This window comes from Puma concolor, chromosome B4 (genome assembly GCF_028749965.1).
Source record: "Puma concolor isolate L17-30 chromosome B4, mPumCon1.1.hap2, whole genome shotgun sequence".
Classification (NCBI taxonomy): Eukaryota; Metazoa; Chordata; class Mammalia; order Carnivora; family Felidae; genus Puma; species Puma concolor.
The window spans coordinates 129,771,715-129,798,466 of record NC_141673.1 but is presented as its reverse complement, the minus strand read 5'-3'; the positions used below and the strand labels follow the sequence as shown (position 1 = coordinate 129,798,466).

Genomic DNA, 26,752 nt, shown 5'->3' with positions numbered 1-26,752 from the left:
GGAAATAATTCCAAAGGGCAATTTAAGGTCACCGTGGGCAAAGACATAAGAAAACAGCTGTCCAATGTGAGATTTTTTTAAAGCTGTTGTCATATGACTTATTTGGAAATTACCTAATGGTGCCAGTAAGGAGGAGGAATACGTACCCTCCTTTGTCTTCTTATTCTCTCTCCCTCTGTCTACCCAATCCTGTTCTGAAATAAGGCAGAGCTGTGAAGGGAGAGGCCAAGAGGTACTGCGAATCTATAATGATTCAACAATAGTCATAACGCTGGCTAACATTTATGGAATGCCTAATATTCCAATTTAATTCTCCATTTAATCCCTTACTGTGTACCTGGCATTGTGCATTCCATGTATTATATTGTGTTATCCTCATACCTCGCCAATGAGATGGTTTTAGTTCTCCAATTTTAAACCTAAGGAAATTTCCTGAAGTCAAACAACAAACCAGAGGTTGAGCTAGGAACCATAGCCGCCTTGTCTGATTTGGGGACTCATGACCAGGTGTCCCACTCACTCTGCCTGCCACTGCAAAGCCCATCAGCACCGTCCACATGAGCAGACACACATACATACATACTGCAAACATGGCCAATGTTTTCCTCTATGCTAGAAGCCAGAAAATGTGAGGGTCTTGTCCTGTTTTGCTTCAACTTTGCCATATAATCTTAAGTCATTTACTTTCTCTATGACTCAGTTTCTATACCTGTACAGTGAAAATTACAGTGAATTAAATTATAATTCTCCTCTACAGTGAAAATTTACCTGTCCTACTCTAGGTCAAGGTATTTTAATCACAGATCGAATAAAATAATTGTGAAAGCATCATGAAGGATGTAGCACATATATAGCATTGGTATGATTGTGTTTACTACAAAACACAAAAACAAAATACAAAAACCTTTCTTTCTCCTTGACAGACAGGAAAGGTCTTTCGTATATACTTCTTCCATCCCATTATTTTAATGACTAGTTACACAAAGCTGGCAATAAATTACCCCTTATTTATAAGAAGGAATAAATGCAGAGTGTCTGGTCTAGTAGATGTTCAATAAATATTAACTTCCTTACTTTGTTTGAACGGGCCTAGGAGGCAAAGCTTGTGCAATGGTTAATTATGTGTCAACTTGACTAGGTGAGAGTGGCCAGATATTTGCTCAAACACTATTCTAGATATTTCTGTAAGGTTTTTTTTTTTTTTTATATTTTAAGTTCCAGTATAGTTAACCTACAATGTTATATTAGTTTCACGTGTACAATAAACTGTTTCAACAATCTGTGAAGGTGTTTTTAGATGAGATTAACATTAAAAAAATTTTCTTGGGGCGCCTGTGTGGCGCAGTCGGTTGAGCCTCCGACTTCAGCCAGGTCACGATCTCGCGGTCCGTGAGTTCGAGCCCCGCGTCGGGCTCTGGGCTGATGGCTCAGAGCCTGGAGCCTGTTTCCGTTTCTGTGTCTCCCTCTCTCTCTGCCCCTCCCCCGTTCATGCTCTGTCTCTCTCTGTCCCAAAAATAAATTAAAAAAAATGTTGAAAAAAAAATTAAAAAAAAATTTTTCTTTAATGTTTATTTACTTCTGAGAGAGAGATAGGGACAGAGCATGAGCAGGGAAGGGGCAGAGAGAGGGGGAGGCACAGAATCTAAGGCAGGCTCCAGGCTCTGAGCACAAAGCCTGACGTGGGGCTTGAACTCACGAGCCGTAAGATCATGACCTGAGCTGAAGTGGATGCTTAACTGACTGAGCCACCCAGGCCCCCCATAGATGAGATTAACATTTAAATCAGTAGTCCCAGCAAAGCAGATTGCCCAATTGAATGTGGGTGGACCTCATCTAATCAGCTGAAGGCCTGAAAAGACCAACAAGTCTGACCTTCCCCTGAATGACAGGATTTTTTTCTACCTTTGAACTCAAACTGAAATGTCAGCTCTTTCTGGGTCTCCAGCCTGCTGGCCCTGGACTGGCACTGAACCACTGGCTTTTCTGACCTCTAAATGACCTAAAATAACCTCTGGCCATTTTACCCTGCATAGCTTCTAATCTTGGGTCTTACCTCCAAAATTATTTTATACTAAATCTATCTCCTCCCCCTGTCTCTCTCTGTGTCTCTCTCGAAACAGACACAGACACAGACACAGACATAGATGTATCCTATTGATTCTGTATCTCAGAGAACCGTGACTAACGGAGCCTGCTACATGCTCATTCAGTGCCATGGGAAAATATGTTTGCAGCATTATAAAACAATCATCAGCCACGATCTTCCTGTATGCCATTAGGTTCAAAGTTGAAAATCCTGAGGGTGGTGGAGGGGGGAATTATGCCCCAGGACTCACTTAGCTATATCACAGCCCTACCTTCACGATTCAGTACATATCCTTGGGGAATCCAGTTCTTTTCGTGGCTAGGACCTCACTGTCCTTTCTGTCCTAGGGTGCAAATCACTTATTTGGCTGCAAAAGACTCTTTTATTGCCTGTCTCACATTCTCCACTTCATCAATCTTGAATAGGTGTCAACACCACAGAAGGCAGTGGCTTGATTCAGTAAGTCTAAAATGGTCCCCAAAGGCTTGTCACCTGGGTACATTATGAATGACTTTTAGATTTTTGCTCTCCTTTGGTCTAAGCCAGCCTGAGAAAGAACACACCGTGGTTGCCAGACTTTGGTGCTTTCTTCCCCTCCCCCACATCTCCACTGATTTATAACTCATTTTTTTTCTGGTTAACCGTGACCATGGTCAAGACCACGCACAGTACCCTCAATAGACTCCTCAGCTTGTTGGAGGGGATATGGCTATTAACAAGACAGCCTGGCTCCCAGAGGGTTTGGCTACTGAGATGCATTTTTCTTCCTTTCTCAATTCCTAGTGGAAAATAATGCCTGAGAGGAAAATAAGACAAACAGTGGCAATTCAAATTTCCCCTGAGCTAGGGTTTATTTTTTATTTTTCCCAGATCCCAGATAAATTTTCTTCCTGGTTTCTGTTTTATGTCACATTGGCTGACATATGTCAAGCTCTTAACATTGATTAAAAATAGACCAGTCGGATAGAAACAGACTATCGCAACACAAGGGAATTTTGCTGTTTCATTCCGTTGTTTTAATAAGTGTAAGGGTAATAAAAGACCTAGATAAATAGTCTTGGACACCGAGTCCCCTGTTTATCTACAGAACAGACGTAACTTCTCAGCTCCCCTTCCTTACACTGTAGTTGATTACTCAGAAAGGTAAGGTCACACTACCTTCACCTCTCCCCTCTCATAGAAAGAGTCAATTAAAGAGAATGTCTAGAATTGCACGGATTATCTTTGTTTAGGCTACGATCTTGCTTGACAGTTGTGTGGGTACATAACTTACTTCCTCTGTTAGATTGAGACCTCCCTGAGGTTCCAGACAGTGTCATTCATGTCTTTCCCACAAGACACAGTGTGGTCTCTTGACACACAATAGGAGACAACTGGCTGCAAATATTTGTCGGTTGAACAAATGAGTGAATACAAATATTTTAGTAGGTGTAGATGACAAGCCTTCTAGGAGCTGTTAGGCTCAATTATACTTAGGTGCAGGCTATCATTCGTCACCAGCAGTCTTGGCCAGATATTCAGGACTGCGAATTATACTAGCCAATTGGTAGGTATGGTTGTATAACCACTTCCTATAAGATCACTATTCTCATCCAGATTGCTGTTTGAAAATGAACCAAGACATTTCCACTGTAATTCTGACTCCATGCTAGCACTATGTGATACAGTCTGTGCAGATTTACTTTCTCAGATACCTCCTGGGGCTGGAAAAAGAACAGGATCAGTGCCCCCCTCCCCCGCCACCCCCCCCCCCCCCCCCAGTAAGGGTATCTATTGCTAGAACCTAGTAATATTTTGCTAGACTGAGGCGATGTTGTAAGGAGATACTTTAGGGGCACCTGGGTGGCTCAGTCAATTAAGCGTCTTACTCTTGATTTTAGCTCAGGTCATGATCTCACGGTTCATGAGTTCGAGCCCCAAGTCATGCTCTATGCTGATGGCTTGGAGCCTGCTTGGGATTCTCTCCCTGCCCCTCTCCGCCCCTCGCCCACTTGCGTGTGCACTCTCTCTCTCTCAAAATAAATAAACTTTTTTTAAAAAAGAAGATACTTTATTATTGCCCCAATCATCTTGCATATTCACTATCATATTGAGATGCTGACATATATAAGGAATGAAGAATTCATTGGGCTTCTGTCAACAAAGTAAGAATGGGGTGAGAATAAATGCTTTAGAAAGTAAAGGCCTACTAAACTTTTTCTTAAGAGATTTAGCACATTTGAGAAAAATGTACAACAACTAGATTTTTGTCCAAAAAACACTCAGTTAAAATTTTCTTCAGGCATCTCAATATTTTCCATTTCTGGTCAAGATCTGAACAGCAAAAAGGAAGTATGATCTGAGGTAATTATGGTCTGCCCAGGAGCAAGACAGGCCCCAGACCTCATGAGGAAGCTTGACCAAAAGAGGAACAGAGCCGTTTGACTTAAAAAAACTGAACTGCTGGAGTTTTTTACTGACTGGCCCTAATTCAGAGCAGGTGCAATCACTCGGGCTGTTTGCTGACAGGCAACATGGAGGAGAGAAAACAAAAAGCAGGGAGAAGCACTGAACGCTCAGAGGCTTTCAGAGGCTCCTGTTGCTAGGGAACCACTTCCTCTGTGCTCATACCCAGCTAACTCAAGCTATTCAGATATCACTAGAATAATCTTTCTTAGGCTTAGGAAGAAAGGAAACAGCTCTCAAAGCTCAGACGTCATGGTAACACCAGGCAAGGCCTGGCTTTTCCAGCAGACGCTAACGAGCCAAGGATGCCGGGAGAGGACAGAAGTGAATGGGCATCTTGTTTTTACTCAGACGGTCAGGGGGCTGACTCCCTTCTCTCCTCTGCCTACCTAGGTATATCAGTTGCAAAGCAGCGACAACATGCGCACACGAGCACATCCAGCAATTGTATCATCAGTCAGAGTGGAGAAAAGGTTTTATTCATCTTCAGATGCCGACATCATCCAACGCGGTGCTTTACGCTCAGTTCTCCACGTGCGTTGAATTCAATTCTTTTCACAGAGATGACTGAGGATTTGGTTCTATGTGCACTGTGTGGCGTGCTATGCTGCGTACAAAAATGAACGGATAGATTCCTCCCCGCGAGAAGCTTCCTGGTCTTGTAAGAGAAACACAAGCCTGGATGGACTTTGGCTACAAATGGCAGCAACACACACAACAGCAGCATGAGGAAGATAGAAAGGTTTTTGTTGTTGTTGCTGTTCTTACACATAAAAGAAGCCTGCAGAGAGGTAATCCAGAGCTGGTATTGAGCCCCCTGGTCACAGAGACCCAAGTGTCTCCTGTGTTTTTCCCCCACTATCCTCAGATGGCAGTTTCATCCTCAGTCACCCTGTGGTCCAAGATGGCCATCATGAGATCCGGTCAACATTCTAGGCAGGAAGGAGGGGAGGAGGGTGCTCTCTTGAGGGAGATTTCCAGAAGCCCCGCAGTAGTAGACACCGCATTTGAAATCTTTCTATAAACAACGTGAAAGCCCTCTCTCCCTGTGTCATTGTTTGGGGGGTGTGAAATCAGTCTTATTTTGTACAGTTATATATTTTTTTCATTGTGAAAATTATAGCATCGTATTACAGCAAATTTGGAAAATAGATTAATTTGTCCCCAAGACCAACATTTATTTAAGAACAACAAATACTTATTGCACACTCATTGCACTAGGAGCTAAGGCTGTGAGCTGAAAAGCCACCACAAGCATTCAGGATTTTCTTCTCCATTTTGTAAAACTATGCATCAGTTTTTGTGTTTTGTAGTTGTAATAAGTAAATAATTCTATATTCTACTTTTTGCACTTCACATTAAATCATTAGCTTTTTTTCCATTTTATTATAGAACTAAATTTTAAATAAGTAACATATGCTTATAGTAAAAATGAAATGTTATTTAAAAAAAAAAAACAGCCACAGCGGCGCCTGGGTGGCTCAGTCGGTTAAGTGTCCGACTTCGGCTCAGGTCATGATCTCGCGGTTCGTGAGTTCAAGCCCCGCATCAGGCTCTGTGCTGATGGCTCAGAGCCTGGAGCCTGTTTCCGATTCTGTGTCTCCCTCTCTCTCTGACCCTCCCCCGTTCATGCTCTGTCTCTCTCTGTCTCAAAAATAAATAAACGTTAAAAAAAAATTTTTTAAAAAAACAGCCACAAAACAATAATGAGATGCCACTAGACACCTTCAGAATAACCAAATCCAGAACACTGACAACACCAAATGTCTGTGAGGATGTGGACAAACAAGAACACTCACTCATTGCTGGTGGGAATGCAAAGTGGTTTAGCCATTATGGAAGACATTATACTCTAACCATGGAGTCCAGCAATTGCACTCCTTAGTGTTTACCCAGAGGAGCTGAAACCTTATCTACCAACTTCATCCACATAAAAACATGCACACAGATGTCTATTGCAGATTACTCATAACTACCATAACTTGGAAACAATTAAGATATCCTTCAGTAGATGAGTAAACTCTGGTCCATCCAGACAATGAAATATTATTCAGTGCTAAAAAGAAATAAGTTATCAAGCTGTGAAAAGACAGGAAGGAATCTTAAATACATAGTACTAAGTGAAAGAAGCCAATCTGAAAAGGCTATATACTGTATGATTCCAACTATATGACATTTGGGAAAAGCCAAAACTATGGCGATAGTAAACAGATCAGTGGTCACCACGGGTTGAGGAGGACGAAGGGATGAATGGGCAGAGCACAGAGGATTTTTAAGGAAGTGAAAATACTCTGTATGATGGATATATGTCATTGCACATTTGTCCAAACTATAGAACGTACAATACCAAGAGTGAACTCTGATGTAAACTACGGTGTTTGGGTGATTATGATGTGTCCGTGTGGGTTCGTCAATTGTAACAAATGGTCCCCTCTGGTCGGGGATGTTGATAATGGAGAAGGCTATGCATGTGTCAGGGCAGGAGACATATGGGAAATATCTGTACCTGTGCTCAATTTTGCTGTGAACCTAAAACTACCCTAAAAAAAAAAAACTCTATTGAAGATAAAACTCAGCCATATTCCTTTGCTCTTACCATCTTACACACTGTCCCAACTTGAAACCGCCAGCACCTGAGGTACATCCCATAGTTCCCTGGTAGGATGAAACTCTAGTCACCAAACATGATTATTTTCTTAATAACCAACCCTTGATTGACTGCCTACCTTATGCTATTTCACTTCCCCTCCACTACCTATGCTTCCTGGGATCTCCTCCAAAGAAGTTGTGCTAGAATCCTTGTCCCAGGATCTACTTCTGGGGGAACCAAATTAAGGTAAGTCCTGACAACTTAGCTTATATAACGTTGGCAGCCCTATCTGTAAGGGAGCCCTATCTGTGTTTTATAGCTGGGCATAAAACCACACCCAACAATATCACGATCCTGTGGCTAAAGAAGAGAAGATGAATATTGGATAAACAATTGGCAGAGATAAGTCATGTCCACACATAATTATAAGTTATGGGCCATAAGAGAGGTGTTGGGGAGATTACTTCTCAGTATGTACTCCATTATTTCATCAAGACCTCAGAATTTGATTTGGACCTTTTAAGCCTAGGTATGATTTTAATAGATGAATAAGTACTCTGACAGTGATGTGTGGGATGGACAAGAGTAGGTAAGATCCAGAGGCAGAAAGATCAGTTAGGAGGAGACTTGGGTGGCTCAGTCAGTTAAGCATATGACTGTTGATTTTGGCTCAGGGTCGTGAGATCAAGCCCCGTGTCAGGCTCTAGGCTGGGTGTGAAGCCTGCTTAAGATTCTTTCTCTCCCTCTGCCCCTCTCCCACATTGTGCATGTGCTCTCTAAATAAATAAATAAATAAATAAATAAATAAATAAATAATCATTAGGAAACTATTAAAATACTTGGGGCATGGGGGTGGGGGAATAATGACCTAAACTGGAGTGTGACAGCAGGACCGGAAAAGTTGGAATAGATATGAGAAATACTGCAAAGAAACTCAATACAGAGGTTAAGTGGAAAGTAGGAATCAAACATAACATTGAAGCTAAAAACCAAGATGGAGGGAAACAGAAATTATACAGTTGGAGAGAAGAGTCAAGTTTGGGGGGAGTTTGTTCTTATCTGCTTCTTCTAGATTTCAACATAATATCTTAATAGAGTGAAGCAGATTAAAAAACAAAGATCCTCAACTTCGCCAAATCTTGGGCAGGGGCGGGGGGAGTCAAGACTCATTTATTTCATCTCAACCAAAGCATGACTTCATATACCCAGGGGAAATTCCAGGAACTTGCCCTACTCCAGGGTGCCCTCCTTACAGGAAACCAGGAGCATTAGCCTTCCTAAAGGGCACCAGATGTAAGATCCCTGCTGATAAACGTGCTCAAAGCAGAGACAAAATCTATTCCCTCAGTATGGTAGTGCTCAGAAATTCTCAACTCTGTTCAGAAGACATATTGGTATTTGCAGAATTGCTGAAATGGCTAAGGGTATAGGGTATTGGACTCAACTGGGCCTATGTTGGGATAAACTAAAGTTTTAAGGTTGAGTTTCCTTATCTGCAAAGTGGGGACAATGTAGTACCCACTCCATAGGGCTGTTCAGAGGATTACACAAGAAATTCACATAAAGCACTTAGCATAGCACCTAATGCATTGCAAGTACTTAGTAAATACTAGCTAGTGTCATTGTTAGAGTATCCGGCAAACATGTGTACCAGACATTTCATGTTCAGTTGTTAGAAAAGGACAATTCAGAGCATGCGATCCTGAATACGCTCAAATCAAAAATGGCAGCTAGACCAGATGAACTCCGGATACACTCAATGGGAGCAGAGAAAGTGTGGACACCTGAAGGAAGTAACATGATGTTCCATTTTCCTTAAACATTTTCCAATGGTTGGATGGACCCGCATCCTATGAACCCACTTTATAGCAGAGCAGCCATGAAAAGAATGCAGACACAAGAAAAATGTTAAAGCTTGAACTTCTGGAAACGTGGCTATTAGGGCTGAGGGCATAAAACCAACAAGGCGAGACTTGAGGCCCTGTATCGGTGCTCAACACAGAGGGCAGGCTCCAGAATGTTCGTTGAACACATGGATGAGTTAACCATGTAACCAAATGAATTGATGCCACAGTATTTACAGTGATGGCCAAATACTAGCACTGGGCCTCTGCCAAACGTGCCCTGACTTTTCAAGTCCTTGATCTGGTTCTGCTTCTAAAAGCCAAGGGGGCAGTGTGTCCCTCTTGTCAGTTTCTCCTTGGATAGAAAAGCTGAAATTTTCCATGATTACTATACACACTGGAGTCATGCTTGATCGAAATCCATCTAAAAGGTGCCAGGCACACGGCCAGATGAGGAAATGCTCACAAAGGGAATGTGACATCAGTCTTGCTGAGCAAGAGCAGAAACAGAAGTCCTTTACCACAGCCCTCTCAGTGGGAACACCGTGACCCCTTAGCTCCCGTGAAAGGAAAAGGACTGGAGAGGCAGGTGTGGCCCCAGAGCTGTCCCTAGTCCTCCAATGTCCTGTGTCATTAAGGTGTGAGCTGGGGCTGCACTTATAGCTGTTCAGCCACACCCATCCATTAAGTGGTTCCCCTTCCCGGTGGTACCCTTCAGAGTTGCAAAATGTTTGTACCACTCCATTATCGAAATCACGAGAAGCCTCTGAAGAGTATGGAATTAGCCTCTGACCCAGAAGAAAATGTAACTGCGGGGAGCTTCAGGGAACTGTGTGAAGATCGCTGGCTGAGGTCAGTGCTCACCAGCTTGATGCGAGCTAGCATTTCCTGCCCTGTTTCCATGGCAATGGCCCCCACACAATCTCACCTGCTCCTCAGACACAGGCAGGATGGGGATGTAACCTCTCAGGGATGCGACACCAGCTGATTATTATTTTTTATCACTTAGGCAGGCAGGCCGGGTTTGGCCAGATTTTTCAATTTCTCAAGAGATATCAGAACCTAGATTTTTACAGGAAATTTTCCAGGCTTTAAACACTGGCAATCATTTTTTTTTTTTTTTTTTAATTTTAAAGACTGCAGGCCAAAGAAAACATATCTGACTTTGCCCTATTGGTAACGCCAGTCCTAAGCAGTTAAAAATCACCATTCAGGCTTTCAGAATTACTCACTGTTTTTGAATAGCTGTGTGGAACACAGACCACATACCAACCCTCAGCCATAATTTGTTACAGAAAATTCATTTAACATTTTACTTTGGTATTTTATTGTCTCTTTCTCATCATCTCTCTGTGATGAAGGGTAAGGAAGCAGAGGTGTTCTTTTCTAAGCTGTTTTTTAAAAACAGGCTCAAAATAAGGTAAATGATTATTCAAGTTCACATAGATCCAATCAATAACTCAGCTGAACATTAGAGCTCATGTTTGGGACTCAAAAATAAATGGTTTTGTGACTCAAATCCACTCTTCAACTCATGTCAAGTGAGTTCAAAATGAGTCACAATGTGGCAGTATCTAAGCAACTATGCTTTGTGATAGTCAACTTCAAGATGGAAAAATCTTATTCCTTCTTAGTAATCATTCAACACCCCCCAATTAATGGGTAAGGACAGAATGCTGCATTCAGAAAAGGTTGGAGAATTTTTTTTTTTTTTTGAGAGAGAGAGAGTGCACGGCCACACAGGGAAAGGGGAGGGGGTGGGGGAGGAACAGAGGGATAGAGTGAATCTGAAGCAGGTTCCATACCCCAGGTGGAGCCCAACTTGGGGCGGCACCGCATCACCCTGAGATCATGACCTCAGCTGAAATCAAGAGTCAGAGGCTCAACTGACTGAGCCACCCAGGTGCCCCAAGGTTGGAGAATTTTTAAGAAGCTTAGGAAGGCCGCCATTTTGACCAGTTAATGAGGTAGTAATCAAAGCAGCTAGTTTGCATTTACATTAAAAAAAATATTTTCAGATTTTTTTTGTTTGTTTTGTTTTGGTTTTGTTTTGGTTGTGAGATCTTAGGCTCACTGATTCTTTTGAGTACATTGTGGTGTGTTGAACGTGGTGCCGGTGCCAGGGGCCCCTGTCTCGTTATGGATGCCCCCAGAAGCCGTGTATGTGGGAGGTGAGGGCAACAGCGGGGGGGGGGGGGGGGGGGCAGTGGGAGGAGAAGCCAGGAGGAAGGGCCACCAGCTACTTCTGTGGGTGACAGGGGGCTTGGCGCTCGGCGGCAACTCTGGGGCGCCAGGGCAGGGCGTGTGCCCCACAGCTGGCCTCCCCAAGGGACCAGGGAGCAGAGGTATTGCTTCACTAGGTCGCAGAAGCGCTTGCTTGAGGGCTACTGAGGGGGGTCAGAGCAGGTTCTGGAACAGAACCCCTGAGGCAGACACCTGCAGGCCTGGAAGTGGGGCATGTCCGCAGAAGTGGAGGTGGGGGCACGGTGGCCACACCCCCCAGCTTCAGCAATCCTGCACTGCCACCATCCCCCCTCGGAATCTGGATGATGGCATTTTCTCAATGAAGTGCCATACAAAAATGACTTTAGAACAAATCTTTTTAACCATATGGCTTGATCTGTGCTCCTCCCATATACAAATTCTGGAGCAGTGGCTGACCCACCAGGAATCCTTAAGTGGGTGGTGGGGTCTGACTGCCATGAAGCCAAACTGAACCCGGCTGAGTGAGTGAGGGAAATAAAGACGCTCACCTTAGGGGACCCCCTAGGACCAAAGAGCCACTTCATTTAAACGTTTGCAGGGATGGCACAAAAACAGACACATAGACCAATGGAATAGAATAGAAACCCCAGAACTAGACCCACAAACGTATGGCCAACTCATCTTTGACAAAGCAGGAAAGAACATCCAATGGAAAAAAAGACAGTCTCTTTAACAAATGGTGCTGGGAGAACTGGACAGCAACATGCAGAAGGTTGAAACTAGACCACTTTCTCACACCATTCACAAAAATAAACTCAAAATGGATAAAGGACCTGAATGTGAGACAGGAAACTATCAAGACCCTAGAGGAGAAAGCAGGAAAAGACCTCTCTGACCTCAGCTGTAGCAATCTCTTACTCGACACATCCCCAAAGGCAAGGGAATTAAAAGCAAAAATGAATTACTGGGACCTTATGAAGATAAAAAGCTTCTGCACAGCAAAGGAAACAACCAACAAAACTAAAAGGCAACCAACAGAATGGGAAAAGATATTTGCAAATGACATATCGGACAAAGGGCTAGTATCCAAAATCTATAAAGAGCTCACCAAACTCCACACCCGAAAAACAAATAACCCAGTGAAGAAATGGGCAGAAAACATGAATAGACACTTCTCTAAAGAAGACATCCGGATGGCCAACAGGCACATGAAAAGATGCTCAACGTCACTCCTTACCAGGGAAATACAAATCAAAACCACACTCAGATATCACCTCACGCCAGAGTGGCCAAAATGAACAAATCAGGAGACTACAGATGCTGGAGAGGACGTGGAGAAACGGGAACCCTCTTGCACTGTTGGTGGGAATGCAAATTGGTGCAGCCACTCTGGAAAACAGTGTGGAGGTTCCTCAGAAAATTAAAAATACACCTACCCTATGACCCAGCAATAGCACTGCTAGGAATTTACCCAAGGGATACAGGAGTACTGATGCATAAGGGCACTTGTACCCCAATGTTTATAGCAGCACTCTCAACAATAGCCAAATTATGGAACGAGCCTAAGTGTCCATCAACTGATGAATGGATAAAGAAATTGTGGTTTATATACACAATGGAGTACTACGTGGCAATGAGAAAGAATGAAATATGGCCCTTTGTAGCAATGTGGATGGAACTGGAGAGTGTGATGCTAAGTGAAATAAGCCATACAGAGAAAGACAGATACCATATGTTTTCATTCTTATGTGGATCCTGAAAAACTTAACAGAAACCCATGGGGGAGGGGAAGGGAAAAAAAAAAAAAAAAAAGAGGTTAGAGTGGGAGAGAGCCAAAGCATTAAGAGACTCTTAAAAACTGAGAACAAACTGAGAGTTGATGGGGGTTGGGAGGGAAGGGAGGGTGGGTGATGGGTATTGAGGAGGGCACCTTTTGGGATGAGCACTGGGTGTTGTATGGAAACCAATTTGACAATAAATTTCATATATTGGAAAAAATAAAAAAAATTAATAAATAAACGTTTGCAGGGAAACGTGGGTAAATACCAACAAGAACACCACCACCACCAACAATCTTTGAGATTTAAAAACTTCACCTTTTCTCTCCTACTTAAGAGCCTTTGTGACAATGACCAGCTGGAAACTCTACGTGATGATTTCCACTGTCCGCAACCTGAGAACAGGAGGAAGGGGACACCCCAAGGACAGAGTGGGCAGGGCATCCAAACACGCAGCATGTGACACAAGCCCCAGCTTTCTAGTCTGGGAACAGGACATGAGCGGTAGAAGTGGGGAGAGAGGTTCCTGCAGGATGGAAACACTGGAAGACCACCATTTTGTGGTCTTGTGTCTTTCCTGTAAGTGCTACTTCATCATTGCTGCTTTTGTGTATTAGTGTTGCCTTCGCAATCCTGTCTACAAACACCCAATAACAAATTTTAAACAAACAATGAAATAATAGAGGAAAGTAAAATAGCATAGAAACATCTTGTGACACACACACACACACACACACACACACACACACACACACGCACGCACGCACACGCACACAAATTAGGCAATTCTGCTCCAAGTATTGCCACATTGAAAATTCATTCCTAGTAACTGATTCATTTTATGACCTGGATAAACTTCTGGAAAGCCTCATGTCTCCAGAAGTGCTGAGGGGACTAGTACTTGATAAAGCTACCAAAGTGTCTTCTGGGGTGCGTGGGCACAACACCAAAACCAGGCATTGCCTCTGCAGGTGCATTTCAGCTCCTCTTCAAGAAACAGGTGCCTGTTCAGTCAACCATACATCAAGGGTGCCTTGAGCACAGAGACCTAAATCAAACTCTCACTTTTATTTATGTTTGTGTTTTCTCATTTATGAACAATAAATGGTCTATTTAATTTCCTGAATAAAAGAAATCTGGAAATGATTAGCTCTCTGCCCATGGAGAGGGGAGAAAAACCAGAAACTGCTCTTGGGTGACCCTGAGGAGGATGGATGCTGTGGTTTCAGAGCTGTGGGTGGTAGTATCGCTTACTGGCTGTTGCCTAGGACAGCGCTGAGAACTCAGAAACCGGATTTCTTAAGTCTGACACGTTCTCAATGCAAAATAATATTGAGCTAGGAGCAGAGTGGTACATCTCTAACAGGCAGGCCAGGAAGTGTCCTTTCCTGCGTGAAGGAAAACCATTGCTGCCTTGTGTTGCCAAAGACAAGAATCATCCCCACTCCCTCCCCACCACCGCCCACCAGAGAAGCATCTTCTTGGATTTGAGGGCAAGGCCAATTGATTTAACAGCAAAGAAAATCTAGCTGCACTCTCCCCCCACCCCATGTCTTTCTCCTACTTACACTGATAATGCAGGACCTGTGAATAAATTCTAGAAACATCTTCCTCCTTATGAATATCTGTTAGAGCCCAAACATGGCCTCCCCATCCAGTGGTGTTTTCGTTTTTGGATTAGGGATTATATCACTTCTGCAGGTGCTTATTCCTCTGATAGACCATCACTTCTTGGGAAGAATTTATATGACAGTGAACATTCAGTCAACTAGTATTTGAAGTAGAGACAAAATAGTGGGACTCCTTAGGCTAAAACAAAAGCATGGTATCTAGGTCCCACACAGGAGTGTAGGGATCAGGACTTGAATGGAAGTCATCTGCAACCCAGCAGCATTTTCTCTAATAAAGGGCCTCCCAGAACCCACAGACTGTCCTACAGGCAAGGGAATGGAAAGAAGGTAAACTCAGGCACAGGAAGTACATTTAGCTCCTTGAAGGCAAGCCTCATGTCTCCCTCATCTTTGACCACCACCCCCCACCCATGGTTCTCTTCATGTTTGTTAGAGCCCCAGCTGAAAAACAGTTTTGATATTAAAAGTTGTACTATAAGCCAGACTTGATCATTCATGCATGCACTCATACTTTAGTCAAACAACCATTTATTTTGAGCTCTTTCATATTCCAGACATTGTGTTGAGAGCTGGGGGAAAAAAACAAATAGAAAAATGCACTCAGCGTTCAGATTCTGGCTGAGCTCATTGCTTCAGCGAAAGTTTAAAAGAAAAGAGCAAGCATTCCCTCTTCGTCCAACAAACATTTATTGAGCACCCACTATACATAGGGCTCTGTTGTAGGCATTCCTGATGTACACAGTGGCCTATAAAATGCTCAAACACTGCTGCCTTCATGGAGCTCATTCTAGAAGGGGAAGACACACAAAGAGTAAATAAAGGACATGGTGCGCCAGAGTGGTAAGTGGCTTTCAGACAAGCAAGATGGGGCAAAGAGGTTAGAGTTGAAGGACAGATCACAGTTTTTTGCTCAGGGTGGTCAGGGAAAGGCTTGCTGAGAGCAGAGCCCTAACAGGAGGTAGGGACGGAAGCCATGCAGACCAAGACATCCAACCATCCCATATAGAAATTTAGTGATCGGGTCATCTACAGCCCCCAGCAGCATCTTCTGTGATTAAAAGGCTTCCTAGGACCTCAGACTGTCAGTTCTAAGGTCAAGGGGATGGAAAGAGAGTAAACCCAGGACAAAGGAAGTGTACAGCATCTTCTGTTTTCTAACTTCCTTATCTGAACAGTCCTCTATTCATTCTTTGGCCTGCGCCTTGGAAAAATCGGTAAGGAAAATAAATAACCTTTTTTTGCACAAAGTGGGATGTGACTGAAATACAGTTGGCTGGGTGGAAAGCTCATTTTGACTGTTCTACTGTGACATGAAAGTTAAGACCAAACACTTTATTTGTCTGAATTGCCAGAGAATAGGTCATTTTCTCACCTCCCGAGGCTCCCCGCCAAAAGTGTCGCCTTCCCACAGGGGGCCAGCCTCACACACATGCACACACACACACACACACACACACACACACACACACACACATGCACACGCACACACACACACACGGCGACATCATGTCACTTAAGCAGCTGTTCAGTGGAACCCTAGTCTCACTTCCTCATAAAGGTTACAAAAATACATACATTTTTTTTTTCCTTATTGCATTCATTTTTAGTTGAAGAATTTTAACCGTTTGGGGTTTACTTCACACACAAGAAACCTACAAACCACAGGAAATGAAAACTTGACAAAATGCAGATGATACAGACAGCCAACTCTGAAAGCGTGCCGGGCCCCACTCAGCCGCAGGTGACCTTTAGCAAAAGGAGTGTTCCAATGAAATGTTCTGACTGTCATAAAATAGCTTCGACTTACAAGATTCTCCCATTATGATCTAAGTGTTGTGATCTTGGGGCCCCCAAAAGCCCCAGCTGAGTGCAACCAAAAAGATGATAAGGATTCAGCAAAGTGTTCTTGAATTTTAAACACATTTGGAAGTTGCTTTAGCATTCAAAAATATTTGGCCTGCTTTTAAAGCAACGCACGGGCAAGAAAAATGGCAAGACAGAGCCAACATTTTAAAAACACATTTTACTTTCTTTTTGAAATATAGTCACCAGAAAGGGTGCAATTCATTAAAAAAAAAAAAAAAAAAAAAAACTCTCTCAAGAAAGCATAGCTGCCCATTCATCTGTCTCCCCGTCCACAAGGGAATGAATGAATAAATGAAGATAGGATGTGCTAATCTCCGAAAAGTGGTACTACATAATTTCTATCATTTAGCTAAAGATAAGACTAGTTTGGGCAAGATCTGGAGTTTCTTCATGTCAGCTTGTAAACCTGAGTCTCTGTACCGAAAAAGCTCACTTTTAACCTTGCTCAATATCGATGCCTTTTATAGGCTGTTGTGTGTACGTGCAGTGCTTGGCTTGTTCCAAGGGCCCTTCCATGGAATAGAAAGAGATTAAATTAAGCCTCATGGCAAAACTTCTCCATGGGAATGCAAGCTGGTGCAGCAACTCTGTAAAACAGCATGGAGATTCCTCAAAAAACTAAAAATAGCACTATCCTATGACCCAGCAATGGCACTACTAGGCATTTATCCACGGGATACAGGTGTGCTGTTTCGAAGGGACACATGCACCCCCATGTTTATAGCAGCAGTATCAACAATAGCCAAAGGACAGAAAGAGCCCAAAAGTCCATCGATAGATGAATGGATAAAGAAGATGTAGTATATATATACAATGGAGTATTACTCAGCAATCAGAAAGAATGAAATCTTGCCATTTGCAACTACATGGATGGAAGTGGAGGGTATTATGCTAAATGAAATTAGTCAGTCAGAGAAAGACAAAAATCATATGACTGTGTCACTCATATGAGGACTTTAAGAGACAAAACAGATGAACATAAGGGAAGGGAAACAAAAATAATATAAAAACAGGGAAGGGGACCAAACAGAAGAGACTCATAAATATGGAGAACTGAGGGTTACTGGAGGGGTTGTGTGTGTGGGGGGGGGGCTAAATGGGTAAGGGGCATTAAGGAATCTACTCCTGAAATCATTCATTGCTTCACTATATGCTAACTAATTTGGATGTAAATTTTAAAAAATAAAAAATAAAATAAAATAAAAAACTTCTCCAAAAGTCAGAGCAACCACAGAAGGTTCTGGGAAAGGAACACCTCTCATGGCAATGCAAAAGGGAAAGAAAACCTACAGAAGGAAAGATCTGGGAGCAGATGGCAAAGTGAGCCATAGAGACCAAAATGTCTGCCAACTGTGATGTAGCAGCCGAGAAATGAGGCACCAAATCAGGTGAGAACATGTAAACCCTCCCCCTGTCCTTGGATACTTCCAATAACTGGCTTATCTTCAGAGGGTCATATTGTCAGCTCCTCGCTGACATATAGATCCTTCTGCTTGGAATTATGTTGTCCTTCTTGTCACAATTAGTAAAGTATCATTGTTTTTCTCTGTTTTTCACATAACACCATGGCCACCTCAAAGGAACTGTTACATATGGAAATCTTTCCTTCACAATATCTCCACTTATATCACCATTTTTCATGGGTCCATTACCTCATTCTTCCTTTTCCCTGTGCAGTTATAAGCAGAATGTTGTAGGAGAATGATGCAAGATATCTCCAAAATTGCACCTTTGCATAAAGGATCTAGCCTCACTTGTGCACAGACATAAAACTTGGTTTTAAGGAACACACAGTCTGATGGAATCTTCACTGAGCATCCCAATGATTCAAGGCCTTACTCAAGAAAGTGACTAACCATACATTGTGTCTGTAACCAGAAAGCACTCCTCTTCTTACCTGTTTGCTAATGTTTAAAGTCCTTTTAACAGCCACCAAATTTTTTCATTCCATAGGTACATTTGCACCATAAAATACCAATAGGCTGTAGAAGAGGCAACATAATCAGGTAAATTAATTACGTACCAATGTATACATGCCTGATTGCATGTTCTTTTCTTTTAAAGCTTATTTATTTATTTTGAGAGAGAGAGAGTTCACATGAGCAAGGGAGGGGAGAGAAGGAGGAGAGAAAGAATCCCAGGCAGGCTCCATGCTAGCAGGTCATAGAGCCTGATGTGGGCTCAGTCTCATGAACGGTGAGATCATGACCTGAGAGGAGACCAAAAACAAGATGCTCAAACCACTGAGCCACCCAGGAACCCTGCATGTTGTTTTGATGGTAGCAGAACTGGGGACCAAAGGTAGTGAGGAAGGAACCCCACTGTGGAGGGGCAGGGCCTGGAAAGGGCAGTCTTGAGGCAAAGGTAAATTTTATCTATCTGATGATGAACATGCCTAGCACTGGTCTTGCTAAAATGAAGCACCAGCTGACAGCCACTCATGGTGTATCACATTAAAAGAGACTTATTATAAATGGGCACTCTATCCACTCAGCTAATATATCCATAAAGTCAAGGGGAAGTGCTCCCTGATTCTGAGTAGGCATTAGGGTTCTATTACACGCAGGTCACTTACTTAAAAAAAAACCCTCAAATATACACAGACACTGAATTATTAGAGAGCAAATGACAGGTAATGATGACGGTAAAGTTTAAACACACTCCCAATTAACCTGTTCTAGCCCCTGGGTAGACCCTGCAAGTATAAATTATAGATCTCAGGATAATGTGACTGATGCTTGAGGAATAGGTCAGCGGCCACAAAAAGAGGCTGAATGCCAAATAGGTATTGCTTAGATTCATTATATAGTATTTGGATTTCACTTTATAAATATCCTGGCTAATGTGTCTTTCTTCACAAAAAGGATTTCATATCTATTCTTCAAGACCCAACTCGTATGCTGCAATCCCTTGGATAACTTCCTGGATCTGCCAAATTGAGTTTCTCTCACCTCATCCCCCCACTCCTGTCTGTGTTTTAGCATGCACTGTATCAGACCTGTTGTCTTAGCCCTCTATGTCCATGTTTTAGAGACATTATTTAAGTACAAACTCTAAAGGCAAGACTTCCACAGAACCCTGCTTTCTCTAGAATTTACATTTTACTTGTTTTTTAAAGGGTACAATTTCTCCATAATTTACATTTTCCTTTTATTTGTTTAATGGCTGCATTTCTCATTTTCCCACAAACTCCATGAAACATGGAGTCATGTCTGTCCTAGTTACCACTCTAAATATGGCATTATTCCTAGTACAATGTCTAGCACATAGTAGGCATCCAATAAACATTTCTTAGTTATTGTATTTTATGTTCATACTTTTCAAATAACCTGGCAGACACAACTTACACATAATATGATTTCAAAGAATGGTTAATAAACACAGTATATCTGAACTAATGGACGAAAACTAGAGGCAAAGTACACTAGTGCCACAGTGTAGAGATGCACTTTTGGGAGTAAATCCTGAATAAACGAAAGGGGCTCTGTAGTAAGTCCCAAAGTTGGTGAACCCAAGCACTTTTTAGAAGTAGTGAGAAATTTTTGCATTTCCTTCTCAAAATTTCTACTTAGAGAATAGCATTATTTGGTGTTTTTTAAGAAAATAGATGAATATTTATTCACAATCCAAATTCTAAAGCCATACAATTCAATCACAAAGCAATGTGGATTATAGATTTCTAACTAAACTGTGTCCCTCTTTTTCTGCAGAATTATGTTCATTGGGATCTCTGACTCCAAATGTATTTCTGGAGGAAAATCTTTACCACTATATACATTTCTAGTAACACACTCGAAGGACTTAAAGATTGAAGAATGCTAGCAGACTGTTTGAGAATGGGATCCCTGATTTCTCACTCAGAGGTGTCATGGTGGGATGTGTTGGAGTCAACTCATGTCTTAGAAAAGCTTTAGTGAGTAGTTGTGCCTTCACAACATGTGAGGTAGTCAAGTCTTTGGATGTGAACAAATGCCTTCAAAATCTAGTGGGCACTATACCAAGAGAGCAAGTGATACCATTTATAACAGCAACCAGGAAACTCAAAATCTCTTGGCCAAATTTGCATTGACCCAGCAATGGCCATTATCCCAGCCTTCTCTAGCTGAGGAACTGAAAATCAAGAGTGAGTGTGCAAAAGTAGCATTCAGAACAATTTTCATGGGTATGATACACAAGCTCCAACTCTGCCCACTCTATACCGCTACTTTCAAACTCCAAAACTCCTTACAAGCATCATCAACTCAAGGAAGCTTCTTAGATTCTACTTCCTCAATGTAATCAGAGGGCTTTGGTTGTATCAGTCTTTTCACATTATTTCTTGTGTTCCAAACACATCTATGCCTTAGACTTTTGTTTTCTTGAAGGCATGTGTCATGTCTTATGCTCCTTTATAGCCCAATCCAAAGGGTCTACATCTAAAGTAGCTACAGAGTTGGCTCACATCAAACCCACCCTACCTATATCTCCATTATACAGAGAAAGAAAATACCTTGCATATAGTGGACACAAAGGACTCAAGTAAGAATTTACTGAAGGACTACCAGGTTCCAGCCACTGTCCAAGGTGCTAAGATACTGTTAAATAAGACAGGCAAGGTTTCTACTCTCTAGGGAACAATAAGTAACCAAACCAATCCATAGAAAGATAATTTTAGATTGTCAGAAGAGTTATGAAACAAATAAAAATGGGCAATGACATGAGGAGTGGTAGGAAGGAATGACAAAGTGGCCTCAGGGAGTAGACATTTCAGTGGATACCTGAATGATGAGAAGGAGGCAGTGAAGCAAGGATCTGCAAGGGGAGAGTGTCCTAGGGAGAGGCACCAATATAAAGCAATGTTTGTTATTGTTGTGGATAGACACTTGGGAGGGGTATAGAGGGAGATGGTGGAGATGCTTAAGTGTTAATTCTCTTTCCTCCATCTATATCAGAGCAGGGTGCCACCTCTCCCCCCACTTTGCATTTTTTTCATTACCATTTCCATTTTCTCAATCCTGCTCTCTGATTTCCATTAAAATGTAAGAAAACGAGCCTCTGCCAGCAGCAAACACATCTGGATCCCTCTTCTAACCCCTAAACATCTAAAACACCAAGCTAAAATCCATTTGAATACAGAAGCAGAGACTTAGCTTTCATTATTGTTAGGTCCATTCAACTAATGTTTGTTTTTATGAGCATTGCTTGTCATTATCCTTACTGATCACAGTCAAAAACTAACTTATGAATTTACTCATCACTGTTTCTTTCCATAGTATCTCATAGGGAGTCCTATTATGGGGTAAATAGTCTTAGCAAAGCAGCGTATTTCACTATGCACTAACATAAAAAGAAACCCAGCAAATGCAACTAAGTATCATTTCCCAAGGTAATCATAAAAACTTCAGTGAACAGCTACGCTACTTATTTTAGTATTCCCAAATTTGAAATTTCTTCATCATTATCATCATTTACTTCATTGCAAGTATTTGTTCATCAAGAACTGGAATCAATAAAAGAAAGAAGAGAAGCAGCTAGTTTCGGCATGATGACCAGATTGTCTAGATATCGTGCCTGGAATACATCACAAGTGACATTTCTAGTCATGTTTCCAATCATTTGGAAAGTCACACAGACTTTCTCTGGCAACATGCAAAGCTTTTGGATGCTGCAAGCCCTGCTGTCAGCAACAGCAGCCCAGAAAAGGAGGCGTCGCACTGAATGTACTCTACCTGATGCCATCTTCTGTTCCGACTCGAGACATTTAGGTTCTTCCCGGGAGTCCTCTTCTTCCTGAGTTACAGCCCCACAAACCAGAAAAATAGGGAGACATTAAAAATATGCACAAATTTACATAAACACTTTCTGCAAACCTACTGAATTAATATGAGTTCAAGATCTGAAAAAAATTAGACCAAACACTTAACGAACTGAGTCTTTGGACAAGCAACAAATTCAACACCAGATGTTGAGTAGAATAACTACAGGGGTGCTGGGTTACAAACTCTAGGGTGCCAGCACAGGGAAGTGTCTATGGATGTGGTCCCTGAAGCAATACAATCCAGGGGCCCTCAGTGACTAACATGTTTGGGAGCATCGATTACTTAGGCAAAGTTGTGGTAGGTTCCTCCACAAGTCAGATATTCCACCAGCATGGTGTAACAAAGATAATTATGCTTTACTCTTCAATATTCAAAGAGCTGATTTCACCTATTTTTGAAAAATCTATCACCATTCAGTTATTTTTTATCTCTGGGAAGTTGAGTAAACACATTCTTCTCTGAGTTCCGGTATGGTATTTTTTAATGACATTGTGACTCCTGTAGCATTGCTGAAGTAGACCGAGCTAGGAGTGAGGGAGGTAAATTAAAAAGAATGTCTACAAGATGCTTTTCTAATTCTGTCTGCAAGATGACTTTACACTGATTCCCTCACTTATTTTTTTCTTTCCTTGAACAAATATTTGAGCCTCTTATAGGCTATTTCTGTGGGACCTTAATTTCTATGCAAGATCCCTTCAATTACACTGCAAGCAGTTGTCTACTCAGCATCCTTCCCAGACTGGCACACTTTCTGCACATATTTTTTCCTCCAAAGAATGTAGCCCACTAGAAGATGTTTTGGACCACAACAAAGCATGGGGGTGTGGAGTTCCATAAATGATAACCGAGGCTACTCTGTAACCAAAGTGGAACAATGGAACTCAAAAATTGATATCATCCATGGTAGGAGTACTCCCCCATTTGTTGTGAGTTTGCAGCTCCTAAGTACTATTTCATCTAGATGAGAATCCATCATACTCTCAGGCTTAGTAAGATAAAGAAGTGTTCTTTTCAACTCATGAAGAATAGTTTCTTTAAACTGTCATCACACTCAACTTACAAGGGAATTGATTTCACCTATGTTGGGAACAAATGCTTTTCCAGAGATCAAAAATCATCTTCAAATGTTCATCAGGGAGCAGTTCCAAAAACTTATTCTACTTTTGAAATCCATGAACCAGTATTGGCATGGGTGATGTGAGTAAACACGCGTTCAGTTCAATTATCTCAAATTTAAAAGTTGTAAGAAATTTTAATGATAATTGCTTCCAAAATTATATTTCTAAAAGGGATGTGAATTAATACTACACCAAAGGGCATGTAAATGATATAAAGCCCCATTATACATAAACTAACTATAGCACCTAATTTCTTGTTTCACAAGGCCAAACAGGACTGTATATAATGAAAACACAGGAGTTATTTTATAATACAGCTATAGGGAAAGTCTCTCAAAATGCCCAAATAACCAAATAAAATTGTTTCATAGATGAAAGTATTCTCCTTTGAGCCTGTAACAGTGTTTACTTTTTATTGCTTTGAATTCCAGAATTGTGAAATAATGTAGCCCTTCAGCTTTCCTCCGAACATATTATTTTATTTTAAAGTGCCCCTCCCCCAATTTTTCTCATTAAATAGTAAAAATTGCAAAGCCCTGGAATGATCTGCAGATGGAAGGATATTTGGAATACTCTTGGCTGGAGAGCTCTCAGCATAGAATAAACAAGCATCTGTCTTCGATAGTGTAAACTATGTTCTATTTAGAGAAAAAAGACTGAGCTTCTTAGATTCTTGTGTTTCTTCTCTTCAGTGCAAGTCTGTGATTTGCTGAATTTGTTCTCACTGGCTTTTCCCCAGCAGAGCTAGAATAAAATGACAACAGTCCAACTGTAGTAGACATCTGTTGATTTTGCTGCCTGGCATTCACTCACTCTATCTAGTAAGTGTGACCCGGTTTCCTCTTTAAAGTCATCCTCTTCCACTCTTCACCAACTGTGGCTCCTATGAAACCAGCCAGAGCTCCATGGACCTCCCTCCATACTACTTACTCCAGGGGTGGTCATGTGACTCAGGGCAGGCCCATCAGTCCACTGCATTTCCGTGTGATTGGTTCGCAGTAGTCATGTGACCCAATCAAGGCTAATGATAGATTTCCTCTGGACTTTGGAATAGGAATTTGACTCCTACTCTTACCCAGTAAAACCTGAAGCTACTTTGAGGTTTGGAGCTGGTGCTGTCACACGCAGCTGAGACAGACATCCACACAAAGAAAGGCAGAGCCAAGAGATGGACTGATACCGAGTCCCAGTGATATCATTAGAGCCCCAAATCCAAGCATTCCAGAAGAAAGCTTAACCTTGGACTTTTCAGCCTAAGTCAGCTATTATGTTCCTTTTTCCTAAACACACACACACACACACACACACACACACACACACACACACACACACACATTTAGGGGCACCTGGGTCCTCAGTCAGTTAAGGGTCAGACTCCATTTTGGCTCAGGGCATGATCTCTTCCTGGGATGGAGATCTGTGACAGACTCTGTGCTGTCAGTGTGGAGTCTGCTTGAGATTCTCTCTCTCCTTCTTTCTTTCTCCCCTTCCCCCCCACCCCGCCTCAAAATAAATAAATAAATAAATAAACATTTTTTTTAAACCACGATGATTTAAAAAATAAAAACCCATTTCTATAAGGTTTTCTGTCACTTCTAACAGAACCAGCCAATGCACCTCAGCTCTGGGCAGCCAGAGTGGCTGCGTTGGTCAATAGCTTCTGTGACTCACACACTATCTTGTATTTTAATCTATTTTTAAATGGAATGTGACAGGGTTGATGCACTGACAAAGTGCTCAGAGGAAGTGCTAATACAATTTGGCAAACAACTGAGCTTTTCATCTATTTCTTCTGAGGTCTAATTCCAAGATGTTTTACTGAGAGGTCATGAGTTTTGTATTCTTTATGAGATGGTCAGTCAGGCTCGACCACAAGAGGAGTCAGAGGAGAGGAAAAGCAGGAAAAAATAAGTCTATCACCCTCACAGGTCCTAGAAAAGAGGCTCAGCCCACCTCGGAGGGCCACATGGGAAAGACACCAGAGTGGTTGGGAGCAAAAGACAGGAGCTAGGGGAGTCTTTAGGACACAGACTTTATTGGGGTTTCCACAAGGGAAAGGCAAGGCAGGGTGCAGTAAATAGCTTAGGATTGGCTACTTTAAATAATTTCAGTGGGCTTTGAGCCATAGGGATGGTCACTAGTTGCCTGGTACCTGGCGCTGAGATAATTAAGGCAGAGGGATATTGCCTCCTGGGGTACACAGGCCAGACAGAGAAGGTCCAACTCTGGATTGGTTAGTTTGCCTCGTGCAGGCACAGTCCAGGCTGGACGCTTTGTTGTCTCTAAGAAATGGCTAGCAGAAAGGTTTTTGAGATATGTCAAAACATTACAATATACAGAAAATTTAAAATATTTGCAATACATCACACTAAACCACAACCTGAGTATGTTTACAATAAGTGAGTTCAAGGTATGTTTTAGTACAAATAAGTTTTTTTCCCCTAAGATTCACCTGTTTGAGCAATAGAAAATCAGTCAATCAACCAATCGATCAATCATTAACTGTATAAGCTCAGTGACATACTTTGGGTCATTTTAAGCTGGCCTCATAGTGCAACACTGACAGCTGGCATTTCACTCTAGGAGAGCAAGTTTAGAAACAAGATGGTAGTTCAAGAGAAAAATAGCATTCTTGACCAAGAATTAAGGAGATTTAGTCCCATTCGTCTCCACCTGTTGGAACAAGTACATGACTGACTCTTGGCGTCAACTTCCTCCATCTGGAAAATGGATTCCAAATATAACCATCCCTTCCCAAGAAAGTTGAATTCTAATTTTAAATAACTGCTTCCCTGTCACCAAACGTTTGAGGAGTCTTCAAGTCTTCTCTCTTATGGACTGTACTACAAAGAACGTCTTTCAGTGTAAGGGTTTTTGTTATTTCAAATTATTTTGGATTAAAGTTTCAAAGGTAGGATTTTGGATCAAAGATCATGAATGTTTTTGAGGCTCTTGATGTAAAACTCCCCCCCATACAAAATATTACAGTAAATTAATGTGTTAAAATGTGACAGTTCTGTTACATCCTCTCTAGCAGCATCTAAGTCCACATTTTGATGGATATGAAGTCTCCCATTGGAGGTAATTTTAGAAATGGATATCCAACACTCACCATATTCCAGTGCCAAGAGTATCTCTCATTTCACTTGTTTTATTTTGGTACTGCATTGCTACTAGTAAATACATTTTTAATCTTCCATGGAATCCCATATCTAAGCCTTATCTATCCCACTATTTTGTAGGATCTTCCAGGGCAAAAACTATGTTTCCTCTTCAAGCTTCATTCAGGCTCTACCCTCTTTGTCAACAGGTGCTTGTCAAACAATTGTTGAATGGATTCAATTGTTTCCCTACTTTACACTTTTGTTTAATATCCAACCCAGTAACACAA

The 26,752-nt window shown here is 41.8% G+C and overlaps 1 protein-coding gene across 1 annotated transcript in view; it reads right to left on the bottom strand.

Annotated features, from left to right (window-relative positions):
* Positions 1-26,752, bottom strand: part of FAM107B (family with sequence similarity 107 member B) — a 240,203-nt gene that overhangs the window by 118,951 nt on the left and 94,500 nt on the right. Inside the window, exon 2 of the mRNA XM_025930721.2 lies at positions 22,154-22,214. Within this exon, the coding sequence (XP_025786506.1) occupies positions 22,154-22,214 (61 nt within the window). The remainder of the gene's footprint in view (positions 1-22,153; positions 22,215-26,752) is intronic.